General features: G+C 36.7%; 2 protein-coding genes across 4 annotated transcripts; one reads left to right on the top strand and one right to left on the bottom strand.

Annotated features, from left to right (window-relative positions):
- The first annotated feature begins 853 nt into the window (after window positions 1-853).
- Window positions 854-9165, top strand: LOC122318786 (sucrose nonfermenting 4-like protein). 3 transcript variants are annotated; one of them, XM_043136410.1, is made up of 14 exons: window positions 854-868; window positions 953-1743; window positions 1910-1997; window positions 4136-4318; window positions 4860-4994; window positions 5119-5178; window positions 5283-5372; window positions 6051-6188; window positions 6858-6999; window positions 7071-7238; window positions 7438-7501; window positions 7624-7693; window positions 8325-8439; window positions 8519-9165. In XM_043136410.1, the coding sequence occupies exons 2-14, from the start codon at window positions 1619-1621 to the stop codon at window positions 8608-8610; spliced, it is 1470 nt and encodes a 489-aa protein (XP_042992344.1). In that variant the 5' UTR covers window positions 854-868; window positions 953-1618; the 3' UTR covers window positions 8611-9165. The 3 variants fall into 3 exon arrangements, with proteins under 3 accessions (XP_042992344.1, XP_042992346.1, XP_042992345.1); XM_043136411.1 differs by lacking the exon at window positions 854-868 and having other exon boundaries at window positions 891-1743; window positions 1857-1997; XM_043136412.1 differs by lacking the exons at window positions 854-868; window positions 8519-9165 and having other exon boundaries at window positions 889-1743; window positions 8198-8337.
- A 1481-nt stretch (window positions 9166-10646) lies between these two features.
- Window positions 10647-16974, bottom strand: LOC122319303. Its single transcript, XM_043137299.1, has 5 exons — window positions 16201-16974; window positions 14177-14294; window positions 13267-13619; window positions 12833-12931; window positions 10647-12383 (listed from the first exon to the last, which is right to left on the bottom strand). The coding sequence occupies exons 1-5, from the start codon at window positions 16851-16853 to the stop codon at window positions 11093-11095; spliced, it is 2514 nt and encodes an 837-aa protein (XP_042993233.1). The 5' UTR covers window positions 16854-16974; the 3' UTR covers window positions 10647-11092.
- Between the last annotated feature and the right edge of the window lie 437 nt (window positions 16975-17411).

The following is a 17411-nucleotide window of genomic DNA, read 5'->3' on the forward strand; positions in this document are numbered from 1 at the left end:
TACAGTCGTAGAATGTGCAAACGCTGCACAATCGCTTTGAAAAAGAGTGGGGTCTACTATCTAAAAAAGTTGATTTTTTTTTTCATGTGGGTCCTTGTATTAATTCACTTTTTTCAAAGAAACTATACATCACTTACACAACCACAACTACAAATATCATTTCTCGATTATATGGGTAATATTACGTACAGTCGTGAAGTGCGTAAGCACCATGCAATCATTTTGAAAAAGAGTAAGATCTACTATTAAAAAATATTATTATTTTTATGTAATTTCGATAATTACTCATATTTTCAAAATGATTACGCGATGTTTGTATTCTCGCGACTGTAACTATTATTTCTCATTTTTACTAATTATACACGATATTTTTTTAATAAATAAAAGCAATCAGTCTCTTGATTAAAAAGTATATGGAGGGAAAGTGTTAAATATTAATTACAAGTAATTTATTTTGGAAGAACCAAAGTATTAATTAAAAACACTATAAACAAAGTCAAAATATTAATTGAAAATGATCGAATCGTTTACATAAAAAAAAATATTCCGGGCGTCTTTCATAAAGATTGAATCATTTAATATAAAATTTTCAACAAACAAAAAATATATTTATTAAAAAATAAGAATAGTCGATTAGTACAAGGTTGCTTACTTGGAAATATTGTCCTTTTGCTGACAACGTTCAGTAACAACGTGAAAACCGACGTTAAAAGTGTCGTTGATGACGATGACTCACGGCAACGTTGCCTCAAAGGGTATGACATCGAGTTAGGTCGCTTTAGTTCTTTAAGGTATTGTCGTCGCTACAATTACTTTTCAGAAAAGGTGAGGGACTTCCCGGGATCTGGGGAACTCAAAACGACGACGGGTCTGTTCTCACACTTCACCACTTTCATAATTTTACTGCAATTATTATCATCATTTGCTTACCTTTTTACTCTCTCTCTCTCAGATTCTTCGCCCATAGAGACTACAAAACAATCGAAGATCCAACAATGTCACACCTCCTCCCTGCTTCTTTTGCTTGATTACGGGTTTTCTCTCTCTAGTGCAAAATTTTTGACCCCCCTTCGAATTTCCTATTATTTATACAATAGAGCACTCTCTTGCGTTCTTTCTCTCCGCGAAGTTTCAAATGTTCCTGAAATTCGTTAGGTGGGAATTATTCGTCTTTGGTTAGGATCGGAGCTCAAATTATCGAAAAATTGGATTGTGTTTGCTGCTTTTCGAGTGGAATTTTGGGGTTTTATATTTGTGAAGCTTTTAGGGGTGACTGATCAGAAGGTGTTGGGTTTTGTGGTTGCTGCATGTAGAAGATTGTGGAGCTGGTGGTGGATTTTTCAGTGCTTATGAGTTGAAGACTGTGACTTGGGACTGGTGGTGGAAATTTAGGGTTTTGCATGCTTTGGTTTTGATTTGGTAGGCTTTGCATGTGTAAGCCTTTAGGGGTCCTCTGCTCAGTTGGAGGATCCCTGTTGTAAAAAGAATTGACTTTTGAGGTGTGATTATTGGGGGTTCATGAATTCTTCGATAATTTATTATGCTGGTTGAATTGGGTCGATAATCAAGTGAGGAGGTGTTGAAATTTGCATTCGTGGTTACACAGATTTGGGTGGAAATGTTTGATTCGGTTCAGGATGGGGGACATGATAGCAGTGGAGTTTTGGTACCAGTTCTGATTCCTTGGCTATTCGAGTGGCGTTATGGTGGAAGAAGTGTGTCACTTTGTGGCTCTTTCACAAGGTGTGAGGCTAAGATGATCATATTTTGATATTTTTATTACTACCCAGATCTGAATTGTTCTTGTTATTGATATTTGATAGTTTTTTGGTGATCAATTATCTTTTTGTTTTCAGTTTATAGATTGGATCTGTGATTGGAGTTTTTATTGGATTCCTCGTCTAAACAGGTGGTCGGAAAGTATACCTATGTCTCTGGCGGAGGGACGCGATGATGTTTTTCAAGTTGTTTGGAACTTAACATCAGGACACCACGAGGTTAATTAACTCTTTTGATTGATATAGTATAGTAGTATACGTGGCTCAACTAGACACAGCCTTAGTCTAACTGCCCTTGTGTCTACCATTGTTGTGCTTGGCTTTAATATAGAATCAAAATAGGATGAAATTTTGAGCTGTGTACTTTTCCTGTACATTTTGAGCCTTAGGGCTCGTTTAGACACTTGGAGTATCTCATAATTTTGTGAATGGTAATAAAATGGTTTGAGTTAAGATGTTTTATTGGGTAATGGGAAAAGAGAGAAAAAGTCGAATAGAAATATTATAAAGTTAAAAAATTGTTAGAATATAATTTTTGTTTTGAAATTTGTAAAAGTTGTATTGGTTTTTGTGTTTGGATAATAATTAGGTAATGATTAATAAAACTCTTATTAATTATAAAAAAAAAAGAGTTGAATATTTGAAATTGAAAAGTGTTTTGTGTTTGAGTGATATTTGGGAATGAAATTATGATAAGTTTTGTGAGAATTCTGTGTCTAATCTCTGTGTCCAAATGTCCCCTTAGTCTAATCGTTGTGATTTTCTTGTATTTTTTCCTCTTTGTCTCTCTCTCATATACAACCTGTGTACTTGGAGTACGCATTTTGAGTTTGTTAGAAGTTTTTATTTCTTATAAAAAAAAGGTTGCATTATTAACTCAAAAATAAAAAAATAAAAGTGCATTTAGATAGTTAATGGTCAAGTCAACTATCAAAGCTGTTGTGCATTACTATTTTTTTTTTTTTTTATAATTTAATATACGATGCAAATTATTATCCTTCGACTGTAAAGCGAGCAAAACTGGCATCATGGAAATAACATACAGCATAGCTGGTGTCTGATTTAAAGTGGATGTGATTGAAGAAGTTTGAAGCATGCCTTTTTGGACATTGATGGCTCTTTGTAATGGATGAACCATATGGTAAAATCCGTTGTAATTTTGCAAAAACTGGATCATGGAATTAGAGTTACTGCCTAGCCAATATCTGATTGGAAGCAGAGAATGATTCGAGAAGTTTGAAGCCTACAGTTGTCTCAGACTTAATGGTTCTCTTTTAATAGATAATTCAGAATCTTATTGGCTGAAAATGTCTATATTTGCTCCTGGCGACAGTGTGCCAGTGATTGTTAGTTGCCATTCATTGCTACACATGCAGTAACTAGTACCAAGTGTACTTGGGATATGCCTCCTCCTTTTCTTATGAATAAAAACTCTTGATTACCTATAGAAAAAAAAAGTAACCAGTACCATGTTTCTGTAAGGCACAATTAAGTTTCCTGCAATTACTAACTGTATTTTTTCCCTCCTCAATCCAAGCCTAGTAGGAACTGGTGTTCTTCTTTCTTTAGTTCTTTTATAGAATATATAGGTTGATGTAAAATCATGGTGGAATTTCAATATGTCACATAGTATATGTTCATTATGACTGCATTTAATATACCTACCATTCAGGATGAGCACAGTTGCTAAATGGAGGTCAATTCTCTTGTATGGAAAACTTGGGTGGTCAAAGTTTTATTAAACCACGCTAATATATTTTTGAAAGAACCACGAAAAGATTTGTATGCACTAAGAAGCATCTCTTATCTTATTTCTAGAGCCCAAACAGAATTATGATATTTGAAGGATATGAATTGTGGCCCCAAAAGATTCAAAGCGTGTCCTTTAAAGCGAATATGAGGCATGGGGATGGATGATATGTTGGATGAAAGAGAACTCCCATCTCTACCATATCAATAAGAATAAGCTGTGTAATTCTAGTTGTACAAACTAATAAGGAAGGACATTAGCTGATAATGTACCCGCCTTGGACTCAAGATGAATCAAGCATTGACTGTGGACTGAATGATAAAATATTGAACCTTGTGTTGTTGCTTAGATTAATTATGATTTGAAGCCCTAGTTTTTTGTTTTACTATATTTTCCAACACTATGTTGAGGCAATTTTACATTTTATGGTGAGCATAGAGACAGAAAATTCCTTCCATTTATTCCTGTTGTTTGATGCACTTTAGAATGTTATTTGGATGTTTATTTACTACCAACCCCTAGATATGCATGCACAATTATGCATAATGCTGATAGTTATTCAGATCCATTGCTGATGTTCAAATTTGTTGTTTTAATTCACTTGCAGTACAAGTTTTGTGTTGATGGACAGTGGCGATATGATGAGAACCAGCCCTTTGCAGAGGGGGCTTGTGGGTTAGTAAATACCATCATCATCGCTAGGGAACCAGATATGATTAATTCTACTTCTAGTTCCCCAACACCTGGCAGATCCAACATGGATGTGGATTATGATATCATTACACCCGCGGTAAGGGATTTTCTGTTTTAGAGTTAAATTCTTCGTCCAAAATGCTGCTAGCATTTTAATGGACTGTTTTTATTATTATTGTGGCATCCAGATTATTGGGCACAACTTGAGTACACTGGATATAGAATAACAAGAGAAAACACCCACTTAGGGGAAAGATTAACTAGGTTTGGATACAAAAAGCATTTCATCTAATCATGACAACTTTCCCAACTTCCTACGCAAAATACAATCAACAATTCAACCTTTTCAAATCCCAAAACAATAATAATATTAAAAAATAATATTTTAACAATATTTTATTCAACTTTCAACTTTCATCTCAATCACTATCCAAATCTCCCCTTAAGAATAAAGTCATAAGTTCTAGAAAAAGTAGAATAACATGAGCTGTTATCACCTTTCATCCAAATGTAGAGGAGCATATTGGATCTAATACATTGCTGATAATCTTGCTGATGTTGCATGGTAATGTTCTAGCCGTTCCTGATGCCACTGTTATTGTTTTGTCTTAATGCCTGATGTAAAATATATAAAATAGGTCTCGTTGTCACATGGTACTTTGCAAGAAGCCATTCCAATGATATCATCAGTTGATTTAGAGGTCTCTCGCCACCGTGTAGCTAATTTCTTGTCTACACATACTGCTTATGAGTTGCTTCCTGACTCAGGCAAGGTTTGGATGCTTTACCCTTTTAAGAAGCTATTTATTTTAACTGGGATTTGACCACTCTAACTAGGTAAATGCATCATAGTCGCAGTCATTTATCTAAAATACTTCCAATTGTCTCACGCTGTAGATCATCACCTTGGATATCAATTTACCTGTGAAGCAAGCATTTGATATTCTTCATGAACAGGTAACTGTCTTTCTGCACACAAAGCCACATGACTGCCTTTCTTTCTGGTAATTCATTGCCGAGTAATAGCTTAGATATAGTTTGCTTATATAAACTAATTCCAGGGACTCTCTGTGGCTCCTCTCTGGGATTTTTGCAAGAGTCAGTTTGTTGGAGTTCTCAGTGCATCGGACTTCATTCTAATTTTGAAGGAGGTATCTCTGGAATAATCTTCTGTGTTTTGTTGAACTGTGGTAGTTATGAAGAATAAAATCGTTGTATTTTAAAATGATATGTACAAGGGCTGACATCATAAATATCAGAAAGACTTTCTATGCTCTGATGGATTAAGAGAAAACATTCATTCTGTTTTAAAAATGAAAATATACAAGGATTTGCATCAGAAGTATTCGAAAATGATGGAAAACCATTCACTCATTTAAGCTTACATCCTTTCTGGGGTCTTAGCACCTGTCCTTACCCCAAATAATGCCATAAGACCATCGATTTAACTATTCTTTTTCACTCTATTGCTGACCTAGCTTGGATAGGGTTCCTTGTACTCTTCAACATGTTAATTCTTAGCTCTTCAGATTCCATGGCTACTAATAGCTGTTTATGAAGGATGGCTATCTTTACCCAAAAAAGAAAAAGAAAAGATGCATGGCTTAATTGTTAGACTGACGTTGTATATAGTATTATTAATTTATCTGCCCTTTGTTCTCGTAGGTTTTAGGTTTTTTTTTTTTTTTCTTTTTGTGTGGACTGCAGTGCTGTGCACATTTGTCTTCTGGATGCTCTTTACCTTGTCTTTTTTTTTTTTTTTCCTGGAAACAGAAACAATATGAGAACAAAACCTTTGTTTGTTTAACATGTGACCATTTTCATTTTAGCTTGGGAATCATGGATCAAACTTGACAGAGGAACAACTTGAGAAACATACAATAGCAGCTTGGAAAGAGGGAAAACTACATCTTACCAGAACAATGGATGGCAATGGGGGATCATTTCCCCGTCGACAGCTTATCCATGTAAGTGCTTCTTTCAATTTTGTGCCAAAGGATCTGTTATGCAGAGAACTTGTTCACCTCTGCACTTTTTCTATTACTTTTTTCTATTAAACAATTTGGTTAGGTTGGCACTTAACCTCATTCTCACTTCATTTTCTCCTGTCAAACGAGCATCCTTCAAATGCTGCTCACATAAAAAAATTTTGCGAATGCATCTTAAGGGTGCCCAAATTTGCATGTTCTGTTGTGACTATTAATTTTACAGTTCTGTAAGCACCCTACCTGATTCATTGGAGTTAGAGAGAGACGGTTAGGTTAACTGGCCTGGACAAACAGTGTTCCCAAGATAAAGTTGCATAAGCTTTGGAGTTTACTGCTTTTGGACCTTCCCCCCCCCCCCGTGGGGGGGCAAACACACACACACACACAAAAAAAAAAGCCCACTTTGTAGGCTGTTGCTCTTATGCTTTTGTTAATCTCTATTTGAATATCTTTATTGTTGTGGTGATGGTTAGATAAGAATTTTAAAATTTTTGGTTAAATTTATCGCTTTTTTGAGTACCAGTTTAATAATAAATATCACTATTTCTGATTTTTGGGAACTTGAACTCTTTAAACTCAAGAGTATCTTGTATTTTGATGTTGGAATAAGATCACGAGTAGTCTAATATATTAGTTCTGTGATGCCAGGCTGGCCCTTATGATTGTATGAAAGACGTCGCTTTGAAAATTTTACAAAACAAGGTGGCCACTGTTCCCATTATCCATTCTTCACGGGATGGTTCTTTTCCACAACTATTACATCTTGCTTCGTTGTCAGGGATACTAAAATGTAAGCTTCTTTGAGGGATTGTCACTTGAGGGTCCATGACTTTGAAACTAATCCATGGGCCTAATTTTCAGGTATCTACAGGTTTTTTAGACATTCTTTAAGCTCCTTGCCCATTCTTCAGCAACCCATTTGTTCAATTCCTTTGGGTACATGGGTTCCACAAATTGGGGAGTCGAAGCCATTTGCAATGTTAAGGCCAAATGCGTCTCTTAGTGCTGCTTTAACTTTATTAGTTCAAGGTGATTTTCCTTCTTTACTCAAACTACTGCAGAAAGTAAATGTAGCTTTCATCTTGTAAGAATTGGCATATTAATCTCAGCCATAAAGTCTATGTAAACCTGAACTTGCTGTGTCATGATTTTGATCTCGTCTCATTGCTCTATGTTTAATAACATTGGACTTGTATACTATTTCAATTATAATACACTTCCTTCGCAGCTGGAGTTAGTTCGATACCAATAGTGGATGATAATGGCTCATTGCTGGATATGTATTCACGAAGGTAATTGCCTCTCTCTCTCTCTCTCTCTCTCTCTCTCTCTCTCTCTCTCAGTTTTCTAAACAGCTATTATGGAATGATCCATATTTTTTAACCATATCAAGAGGTGCTTTGTATTTTCTTAGTGATATCACTGCTTTGGCAAAAGATAAAGCATATGCACAGATTCGCCTTGATGAAATGACTATTCACCAGGTAATTTCTCAATCTTATGTATTTATCTGACTCCATCATGCATGCTGGCTGTATGGTAGATAACAACCTCTTTTGAACATAGATATATCCTGGGTTGAAACTTGAAATCTTCCAGTCCAATCTATTACCACTTCTACTGATAGAGAAATTGTCTGCCTGATAAAGCTTAGTAGACAAGGAAAATTCAAGAGAATGGATCATCTGCCTGAAGCATCACTTAATATAGACATTATAAGTGCATATTTTCACTAGTTGCTTATTGTTGGAAATGTGTGAAATTTGTTTGTCAGCCTGAAGACTGGTGTCACGAAATACTGGCAACTTAGGGGAGGGTTGTTATCTGGTGCTATTTTCTTTTCTATGCTGTCCTTAGAACGTGAAGTGTAGATTGAAGGGATTATTTACAAAATTGCTTGTTTTTCTATTAGATAAATGCACATCATCCTCATTTCCATATATTGTTTTCCTAGTATTTTCCCAAATGACTTGCACAAATTGCTGCAGTATCTGCACAAAGTGGATGTGAAATGTTCTGTCATCAAGATAGCCGGACACTAATGCAGTGCATATCAGACAAAATTGTCTATATATGCTCATCTTGTTTCTGAGTGTGCGATGTCTGTGCTTATAGGCATTGAAACTGGGGCAAGATGCAAATTCTCCTTATGACTTCAATGGACAGAGATTTCAGATGTGTTTACGTTCTGACACTCTAAACGAAGTGATGAAACGGTTGACAAGTCCTGGTAATTTGCCTAGCTCATTAAGATTTATTTTTGTTGCTCCACTTTTCATGACGTAGCTTGTTCACTTGAATCCTTTCAGGGGTTAGGAGACTTGTCATTGTTGAGGCTGGCAGCAATCGTGTGGAGGGTATAATTTCATTGACTGATGTGTTCAACTTCTTGCTAGGCTAGCTGGACTTTGTTGATCACCATTTCACTTGAAGGGGTTATGGGGAAGTCCCATTGTTTTTTGACATCTTGTATCTTGAGCTACTCTCTTCTTCCCATTGTGCAATGTCTAATTTGTTTCTCCAAGTCGTCATTTGACAAGCATAGTGCATCTGAGCCCAACCTTCTTTTTAGGATAGAAAATTTTAAAGAGAAAAAGAAATATGTATATTGTGAGGATTCAATTTTTCATTTTCAACGCCACGGCCTAATTACTATCCTTGTTCGTGGCATAGCTGCCATGTTTGTGTCAAGTGCTAACAGAAAGCAAAGAGAAAAGAAAAAACCTGGGGTGTGGAACACCATGAACACCATATGGTATGTGTCATACCTTGCCATTTGGTGGGGCTGTTGTTAAAAAGCCTTGGTTGCTGATCCTTGCTTGTATCTAGCAAAGAAAGAGATGTTTGCTTGTCGTTTGTGTTGTGACACTGTCGTTTGGTGGGTGCTGTGTGTGTGACAATTTAAGTCACAGGTTTTACGTTTGTATAAAATTTAAGATAGCTTGTTTATTGCTCTTGATTAAGGCCTTTCCAAATGTACTTTATTGTGATGTACAGATAATATATGTTTCTGATTTATGTGGAACCAATTAGAAGCTATCAAGTATAAAATTGTCGTTAAGCATGATTATGATCTCGAATTAGGGTTCAACCTCTTAGAAGTTGCTTTAGTTAAAAAAATGTCGTTAAGCCGTGATTATGCAATCTGGGTTCTAATTACGGCATAGACCTTAGTTTGTATCTTGGGAATTTTTGAGTTTCTTACGTTGGGTGCTACAGAAAAAGCAAAAGCAGCTCTTGGATTTCCAGCCACCCCCGAGGGAGGCCAGACACCGATATAACATACCGAGTGGATCCTTTCTAATCGTTCATTATCAGAGCCGACAAATCTTAACCATGCATGCTGATGAATTTACAAGGGATGAAATATGTTTCCAAAAGCTAATATTTCAAGATTGAAAAGAATATGAACATGGTTAGTCACATTTTGGTGTAACAGGTGGATTTTTAGGTCCACAAGAAACCTGGAATCCTCTATACACATTGATTGAGATTAGGGTTTTTAGGATTTAGTATGAGAAATACAGATATAAAGAGTCTTTTGGCATATATTATTATTTGTCCAACTCTATCAGACAACATTAATAATTGATGAATGCTATAAAATTCGTTCTCACATTCTAAATCCTAAATGTAAATGAAAATCCTACATATTGATCAATGGACAATTTTCTAGCACTCTCTAAGTTCTTCCCTACTAAAATGGGTTTATAAATGTAGACAAAGGTTAATGGAGATGGAGGGAAGAAAGGCCACGAAGAGGGCTCTCCCTCCCTATAGTATTTCTAGTGAGTGCATCGATTGCTTTGCCCTCGGGGGAGGAGGGAACTCCCTAAGGGCTTTCAGATGAGGCCATGATTAAGGAGAGGAAAGAAAGGGGATGGAAACACATTTTAACTTGGAAAAGGGGTATTTGCTGAAGTTTGTACCTGACATGTTTTCTGTCATCTGCTTTGTTGAATTTTGTTACTAAGTTCACTGCCCTCTTCTTTGTCATCTTGTTCACAACCTCCATGTTCTTGCCGTGGTGTGTATTGTGTCCTTTTGAGGCGAGCTTAACAACAAAGAATTGTTATTAACTTTTCGCCGCCATGCGTGGCTTTTGGCATAGGCTCTCCCTTCTTGAGTAGTGTTATATGAACTTATAATTTTATTCATAAGACGCATTTTGTTAATTTTCTTTTGAAATTTAAATTTTATGATTTTCAATGTATGCCATGTGAAAAAATAAATTTTTTATAAATTTTTTTTTAATTACATTTAACAGTTTCGAATATGTTTTGATAGTTTGAGATGATCATTGATCATTAATGACGTTGAAATTTTGTATTTTTTATTCTTTTGATAAATTAGGATGTAATGTAAAGGTGTGAAGTGCGGTAGTTAGAAGGTACAAACTATATTTTACCAATTATATTAAGAAGAAAATAAAACACAAAAAAATAAAAAATGCTAATGAGACTACAAAATTTGTCAATGAGATTTACAGAAACAGGACCCCTTGCGTTGAAACAATTATTCAATCGATTGAACAGCAGAGCAGGCTAAGGAACAACATTGAACTGAATTACAGGGTAGAAAAAGTGTACACGCAGTTCATAGATCTTACGCGGATTGATGTGAAACCTTATGGGGGGAAAATTCTCATCAGACGAAAGACTCAAATCAGGAGGAAAACCTATGCCAATTCATAAGAACCACAAAGATTTAGACATTTATTTCAGTGTTGGTGAAGTGGCAACTAAACATGTTTCCCTTCTGATTGCTTATGGTCTTTCTCATGAATATGAATCTTTGCAACCATTCCCTTTCCGAACTGACTGCAAACTATATGAGGTTAGAATAAGCAATTAGTGAGCTTCTGCTTATACCATAGCCCTGATCTATCTTTCTATAACACGCCTGCTGTTTTTAAATCCACCAACATTGCCGTCCCTATCCCTATCATATTCATTAGGCCTTCCACGTTGCTGCTTCCCAAAACTATCTCCTCTTCTACGGCCCTTAAAGTCCCGCATATCACCCTCCCTATCACTCTTTCTCCACCCATCATGAGAAGTCTTTCGAGATCCTCTACCATTACCTCGAAACCCTCGTGATGGTTCATCAAAATCATCATTGAAAGATTGCCTTCTGCCACCCATCTTACCACTGGATCTGAATTTTGTGTCTCTTGTGAAGTTCTGATTGGCATGACCTTGAGACTTATTTCGTCTTGGATCAATACCTACTTTATTCTGTCTCACTCTATTTCTAGAAGAACGTATATCATCATCGTCTTCATCAGAAAAGAGTGTGTCTTCAGTGACGAAACTTATTTTCCTCTGGAAATCCCTTTTCTCGAAACCCAATCTATTCCCTTTCTTATGCTTAGATCTGAAATTCTGATCTAAATCATCATCCACATCAGAGTTGAGGCCAAGTTCCTCATCAGAACCAAAACTTAATCCCTTGGATGGACTCACTTGACCTCTACGCCCACCTCTTTGTCTAAAATCAGCAACATGACTAGATTTCCAATTGGGATGAACTGAGAGATCATCATCTGAATCCAAATCATCCTCAGATTCAGAGAAAGTAGCTTTTGGACGTGCGGATTTGGATGGCTTATTGTAAGATGGAGAAGTTGTCCTGCGAGGAGAATGCACACTATTGCTAAGGCCTTCAAAATCCTCTGATCCAGGGTACTCTTCAACCTCAGAGAAATCATTTGCAGAAGCCTTCTGAGTGGAATTGTTATTAGGAGTGTCGAGCTCATAACTATCAATATCATCTTCTTCATCATCAAAATCATCAAAGCCCATACGAGGCCTATTAGCATCGTCATCAGAATATTCATTTTCAGGGATCCTTGGAACTCTGCTAGTTCGATTGAAATCGCCTTCAGGCACTCTTAAATTGCCTCCATGGGTGTGGTTATCTAAAGAAGAACCTTTAGCCATAATGGAAGAATCTGCATACTCAAAAGCAGCAACATCTGCTCCATCTGATTCATTGTCATCAAAATCAAAATTCCATGCATTAGAAACCTCTTGCCGGTTAGCAATCTTCTCCAACCTTGTCCTAGGGCCATGTTGCTTTTCTTGCATCCTGGTCTCCATTAATTCATCAGTAGGGCGCTTACATTCACAGTGGAAACATGCCATATTTCTCCTATAATTTAAGAAGTTGCACCTGCCAGATAACAGAATTAACAATAAGGGATGCAATAAAATCTTCTTAGAAGCTAGCTATGTGGATGGATGTTCATCCAGAATGCACATTAAAAGAAAGAAAGGGGAAGGGGGAAGGGGGAAGGGGGAAGGGAGGGGGAGCCAACTTATTTAAGTTGCAGGGAGGTGAAAGTGAAGAGAAAAATTCTTTGACAATGGTAAGAGTTTTGAACTTTTTGTAAGTAAATTATACTACTTAAAGAAAGTTCTCTTGCGAAACCAATATAAAATTGATAAGCCTTTGCATGCAAGCCAATGAACCTAAAACCTATGATCGTACATAACTGCACAAAATAACATGCAATCATCATAGAAAATGAGACTTCAAAATAGCCAACTAATCTTAAAGATTTTTTCAAGATGATATCAACAAGAGCAAGGAGAGAACATAGCCGTAGAAATAAATCTTACTCGGGGCATTCCCATTCTCCAGGAAGCAGCTGCCTCTTTGGACGCTTGGCATCACATTGCAGGCATATGGTATTCTTTGCAAAATTCATGAAGTCACACCTAGGAAAAACAAGTATTCAGCATCTTTAATTGTTGGTAACAATCTGCCTTGAAAGTATATTGCAATGGATTGTAGATATTTCTAGGGATCCACAAGAATTCACGTGTAAAATCACTTTAACAGGGGTAAGCAGAAAGTAAAAACTAGAAGGTAGATATATTTTCATACAAAATCTGCTAAGGAATTTATTCTTCTCCTACGAAAATAGCAACTAATAACAATACAAAATAAACTATCTCTATATCAATAAAATATCTTCTTACTTATAAAAAAAACAAAAAAACAAAAATTGTCCTGGCCATGAGCAGATAATAAAGTCTCAGATAAGACATACTTTGGACATAGCCAGTCTCCTTTTTTCATCTCAACATCGTCACGCCCAACTCGCTTCTTTGGAGGGGGTGGGGCCTGCTTGACTTTTGGAGGGGGCTTTTTAATTACTGGAGGAGGAAGATTTGGGTCTATTGGAACTGAACTCAACTTGACAACCTTGTGAAGCAACTTACGGACAACAGTCTTGACAGACTTCTGTTTCAGAAGAGCCTTATTGATCACTGATCCATTCACAGGGTCAAAACCAAAAGTCAATAAAACACGCATAATATCAATAGTCCGTGCTTCGTCCTCTTTATTTGTAAGCAGATATCCTCTTTCACAGGAGTTCCTCAAACTGCAGGAACTGCAAACCTGGCATATGAATGGTCACCATTTATATACGCTTGTCTACCCATATAAATGTGTACAAAGGATGAGGCAAAGAAACTGGAAGCACGAAAATCAATAAAAAGAAAAGTGCATAGAAATTGAAGGATAATCAAATAAAGACTGCCTAGCATCTTAGATGGAAATCACTGACAAAAAATATTTTTTGATAGGTAAAATAAATTTTATTGAAAGGAAAAATAGATGTGGCCCAATTTCAATCACTAACAAAAAATCTTAATAGATATGAAAAGTATTTTTTTTTTAACTGAATAAAAAGGAAACAAAAGTACTACTATATTATCTTTTAAAAAAAGTTGATGGTTTAAACCCATGATGCAAATAATTTAAGCATAATCTCGAAACTAACAATCGAAAATCTCTATTGAGCCAGATTGTATGAAAAGCATGTTGAGCATCCAGAATCCATAAAAGATGCAAAAGAAAGCGCCCCCCACCCCTGGCAGCAATTAACTCCAATTTTGCATTAAATCAGCAAAGAATACACACAAAACATAATAAGGTAAGAAAGTAGCACTCACATCTCCTTCATCGAGGTGGACATACTTCCTTAAGAGTTTTGCCGAGAAAACCACCTTCTTGTCCACACTTGGGCATCCAAAACCAACTAAAATTTGAATGTCCTGTCTCGACAAAGACCTGAAATTAATTTTTATGTCTCAGCACTTGCAAAGCTAACTTCTATGAAATAACAAGTATTGTGTACCACATGCATGACAACATTAACCTAGGGTCCTAGGCGATAAACTGGCCACTTCTCATATTCAATACTCATTATTTTTTGAATAAGTAGATTCAAGACTCATTATTAAAGATTTGAGGTTTTTTTTATTTTTATTTTATTTTTTTTTTTATTTATTTTTATTTTTAAATAATGTAGGTAAAATAATACTAAAGAAGATGAGTGATGAAGTAATACTTTCTTATGTACTTATAAAAATAAAAAATAAATACTTTCTTATGGTCCATTGAATGCCCCATTGGGCCTGGCCACACAGCGGGTGGAAGACCTTTCCTTTCCCTCACACCGCTCCCCAACAGCAGGTTTCTTTTGGAGCAACAAGAGACTTCATTGACTAGCTGAATCCAACTTTTTTTTCATAGTTAATAAGAATTTTATTACTAAGCATAGGCACAGCCCAAGTACACAGGAAGTATACAAAGGAAATACCTACTACACACTAGAAAGCAGGAAACTACAACAGAAACAGATTCAGTACATTATCATCACTCCTTACAAAGATCCTAGCCCACAAAGTAGAAAAGAAAAGGTAACGAAGATCTTCAAAAGTACGCTCTTGATCTTCAAAGCATCTTCCATTCCTTTCCAGCCATATACACCACATTAAACACAAAGGAATCATTCTCCATCTGGCAGCAACACTTTTCCTTGCCTCAAAACCACGCCAACATGCAAGGAGATCCACAACTTCCTTAGGATCACCCAATATAACCCTGTCCAACCAAGAACCTCATTCCACAAAGACTTTGCCACCTCACAATGTAAAAAAAGATGATTTACATATTCACCATCCTTCTTACACATGACACACCAATCAGCTATACACCAACCACGTTTTCTAAGGTTATCCGTGGTCAATACTTTCCCAAGAGCAACCACCCAACCAAAGAGCGCCACCTTAGAAGGTACTTTCACCCTCCAGATGCTTTTCCAGGGGAAAACACAGCCAGCATGACAATTAAGCACCTTATAAAAGAACTGACTGAAAACCTGAAATTTCCAGTTCGATCCCACAATAGCCTGTCCTCTCTTCCCTGCATCACTTTAGAATTAAAAATTCTTCCCAGAAAATCTGAAACAACATTCACTTCCCACTCATTTACATCTCTAATAAAATATTATTATCCAACTTTGATCCATATGATTTAAGTCGTTTGGGTTTAAGAACAATGATAATCAAATAGAGTCCTGGGTCAACACGCCCCGAGTCATGTGGAGGTTTCAGATTTTCCAAACACAAATTTCTAGACTCAAAAGGTGGAACTTTGGGTGATGACCTTTCAGGGATATATATATATTTTTTGGAAAGGATGACCTTTTCAGGGATATTGGTGATCACAAACAGTTCTTATGGTGATAACCTTTCAGGGATTTGATCATGACCTTTATTATTGTCTTGAAGGCTCAGTTAATTAAAAAACTCCAAAGTTCCATAGACGCCAAGCCCACAAAAGCGTTTACAGAGAACACTCAAATTCGAAATTTTCAAAACCAAAGAGCCTGAACTCCATGACAAATCCCTTTCAGCCCATTACAACACCCCCTAGAGCAAACTAAGAGCATTTCTTATGCAATGCTCACTTAAACTACGTATAAGTCAGTCATTAAAATACCGATTAAAAAAAAAGTCAGTTGTTAAAATTAATCCAAATTAATGTCATCATTAATATCCACATTACCTACTAGATACATAAACAGCGTTTCATTTCAAACACCTCATCTCTACGCGCACAGCCATACGCCCACACCCTTAAACAAAGCACAAAAAATCCATTTTCCAAAACAACACTAAAAACCACACACCTCAGTATGTCAAACCGATCTTTCCCGAAATTGACGCACGCGGTCTGTACCAGCTTGTAGTCTGTGAAATCTAACTCCACCTTATCGTCCTCCGCTGCAAATTTTGACGCATCGAACCCCAAATCTTCGATCATTCGGTCCTCGTCCTTCCTCCTATGATCAAAGTAGTTCTGCTTCACCAACCTCTGCATCAACTCAATCCACTCCGGCCACGGGTGCACCACCTCCACTACTGCCTCCTTTTTCTCCTTCACCACCTCCAGTTCCCCCTTGGCCGAGATGGAATCGGTATCAACCTTATCGTTGCCATTCATATCTGATCCTAACCCAAACTGCGATGGTTCTGATTGAGGTTGGTCGACTTGGGATTGTTTGGATTGGCGCCAGGCGCGGATGCGCTGGAGGGTTTGGTCCTTTTGGGAGAGAAGATTTTGCTGTTGTTTTTCAATGGTGTCGATTTGGTCGAAGACGAAGCTGAGGCGGGCGGAAAGTGAGGAAGGTTTTGGTGGTGGGTCCGAGGAGGAGGAGGAGGAAGGGGGGGCTTGGGAGGTGGAGAAGGATTTCAGGAGTGAGAGGCGGAAAGGGGGTTCAGGGCTATGGGATGAGAGAGAGAGCCTTCTGAGAAGGAGAAGAGAGAATGGGGTGTGCGCCATTGGAGAGACGGAGAGAGGCTTAGGTTTTGAGTTGAAATGTTAAACCCTGCATGGAGGAGGGAGACAGGTAGCCAAAAATAACAAAGGCTTAAACCCCTTTGCTTGGTTCCACTTGGAATAAATGCAATGGTATTTGGGTACGAGAATTTATAAAATTATAGATCTTAAAATTAATTTTATTGTTAAATAAATTTAATGTATGATATAAAATTATATTAATTTATAAATTTAATTTTATAAAAATTTTTTTCTGACCGTAACATTTCTCTATCTTTCAATTGTACGATAGAATTGAATAGTTTAATTTTCCCTGTATAAGATTTTATAATTTTCCAAACAATTCAATCAAATAATTAAAGAGGAGTAATGTTACATACAGTCATGGAGTGTGCAAATGTCGCGCAATCGTTTTGAAAAAAAATAGAGTCCACAATTAAAAAATTAGTTTTTTTTTTTTCATGTGTGTCTTGTATTAATTCACTTTTTTTAAAGAGACTGCGCGGCGCTTGCACAATCACGATTGCAAATATCATTTCTAATTAAAGAGGATCTCGACAC

Source organism: Carya illinoinensis, chromosome 8, assembly GCF_018687715.1.
Source record: "Carya illinoinensis cultivar Pawnee chromosome 8, C.illinoinensisPawnee_v1, whole genome shotgun sequence".
NCBI lineage: Eukaryota > Viridiplantae > Streptophyta > Magnoliopsida > Fagales > Juglandaceae > Carya > Carya illinoinensis.

What these genes read in the sequence shown, in the direction of transcription:
- LOC122318786 (XM_043136410.1), top strand. Translation starts at nt 1,619, where the DNA reads ATGTTTGATTCGGTTCAGGATGGGGGACATGATAGCAGTGGAGTTTTG. An exon ending in CTTTGTGGCTCTTTCACAAG is followed by an intron (nt 1,744 to 1,909) that starts GTGTGAGGCTAA and finishes TCGTCTAAACAG; the next exon opens with GTGGTCGGAAAGTATACCTA. An exon ending in TTGATATTCTTCATGAACAG is followed by an intron (nt 5,179 to 5,282) that starts GTAACTGTCTTT and finishes AACTAATTCCAG; the next exon opens with GGACTCTCTGTGGCTCCTCT.
- LOC122319303 (XM_043137299.1), bottom strand. Translation starts at nt 16,853, where the DNA reads ATGGCGCACACCCCATTCTCTCTTCTCCTTCTCAGAAGGCTCTCTCTC. An exon ending in TCCACCTCGATGAAGGAGAT is followed by an intron (nt 13,620 to 14,176) that starts GTGAGTGCTACT and finishes TTCATATGCCAG; the next exon opens with GTTTGCAGTTCCTGCAGTTT. An exon ending in GGAGAATGGGAATGCCCCGA is followed by an intron (nt 12,384 to 12,832) that starts GTAAGATTTATT and finishes GTTATCTGGCAG; the next exon opens with GTGCAACTTCTTAAATTATA.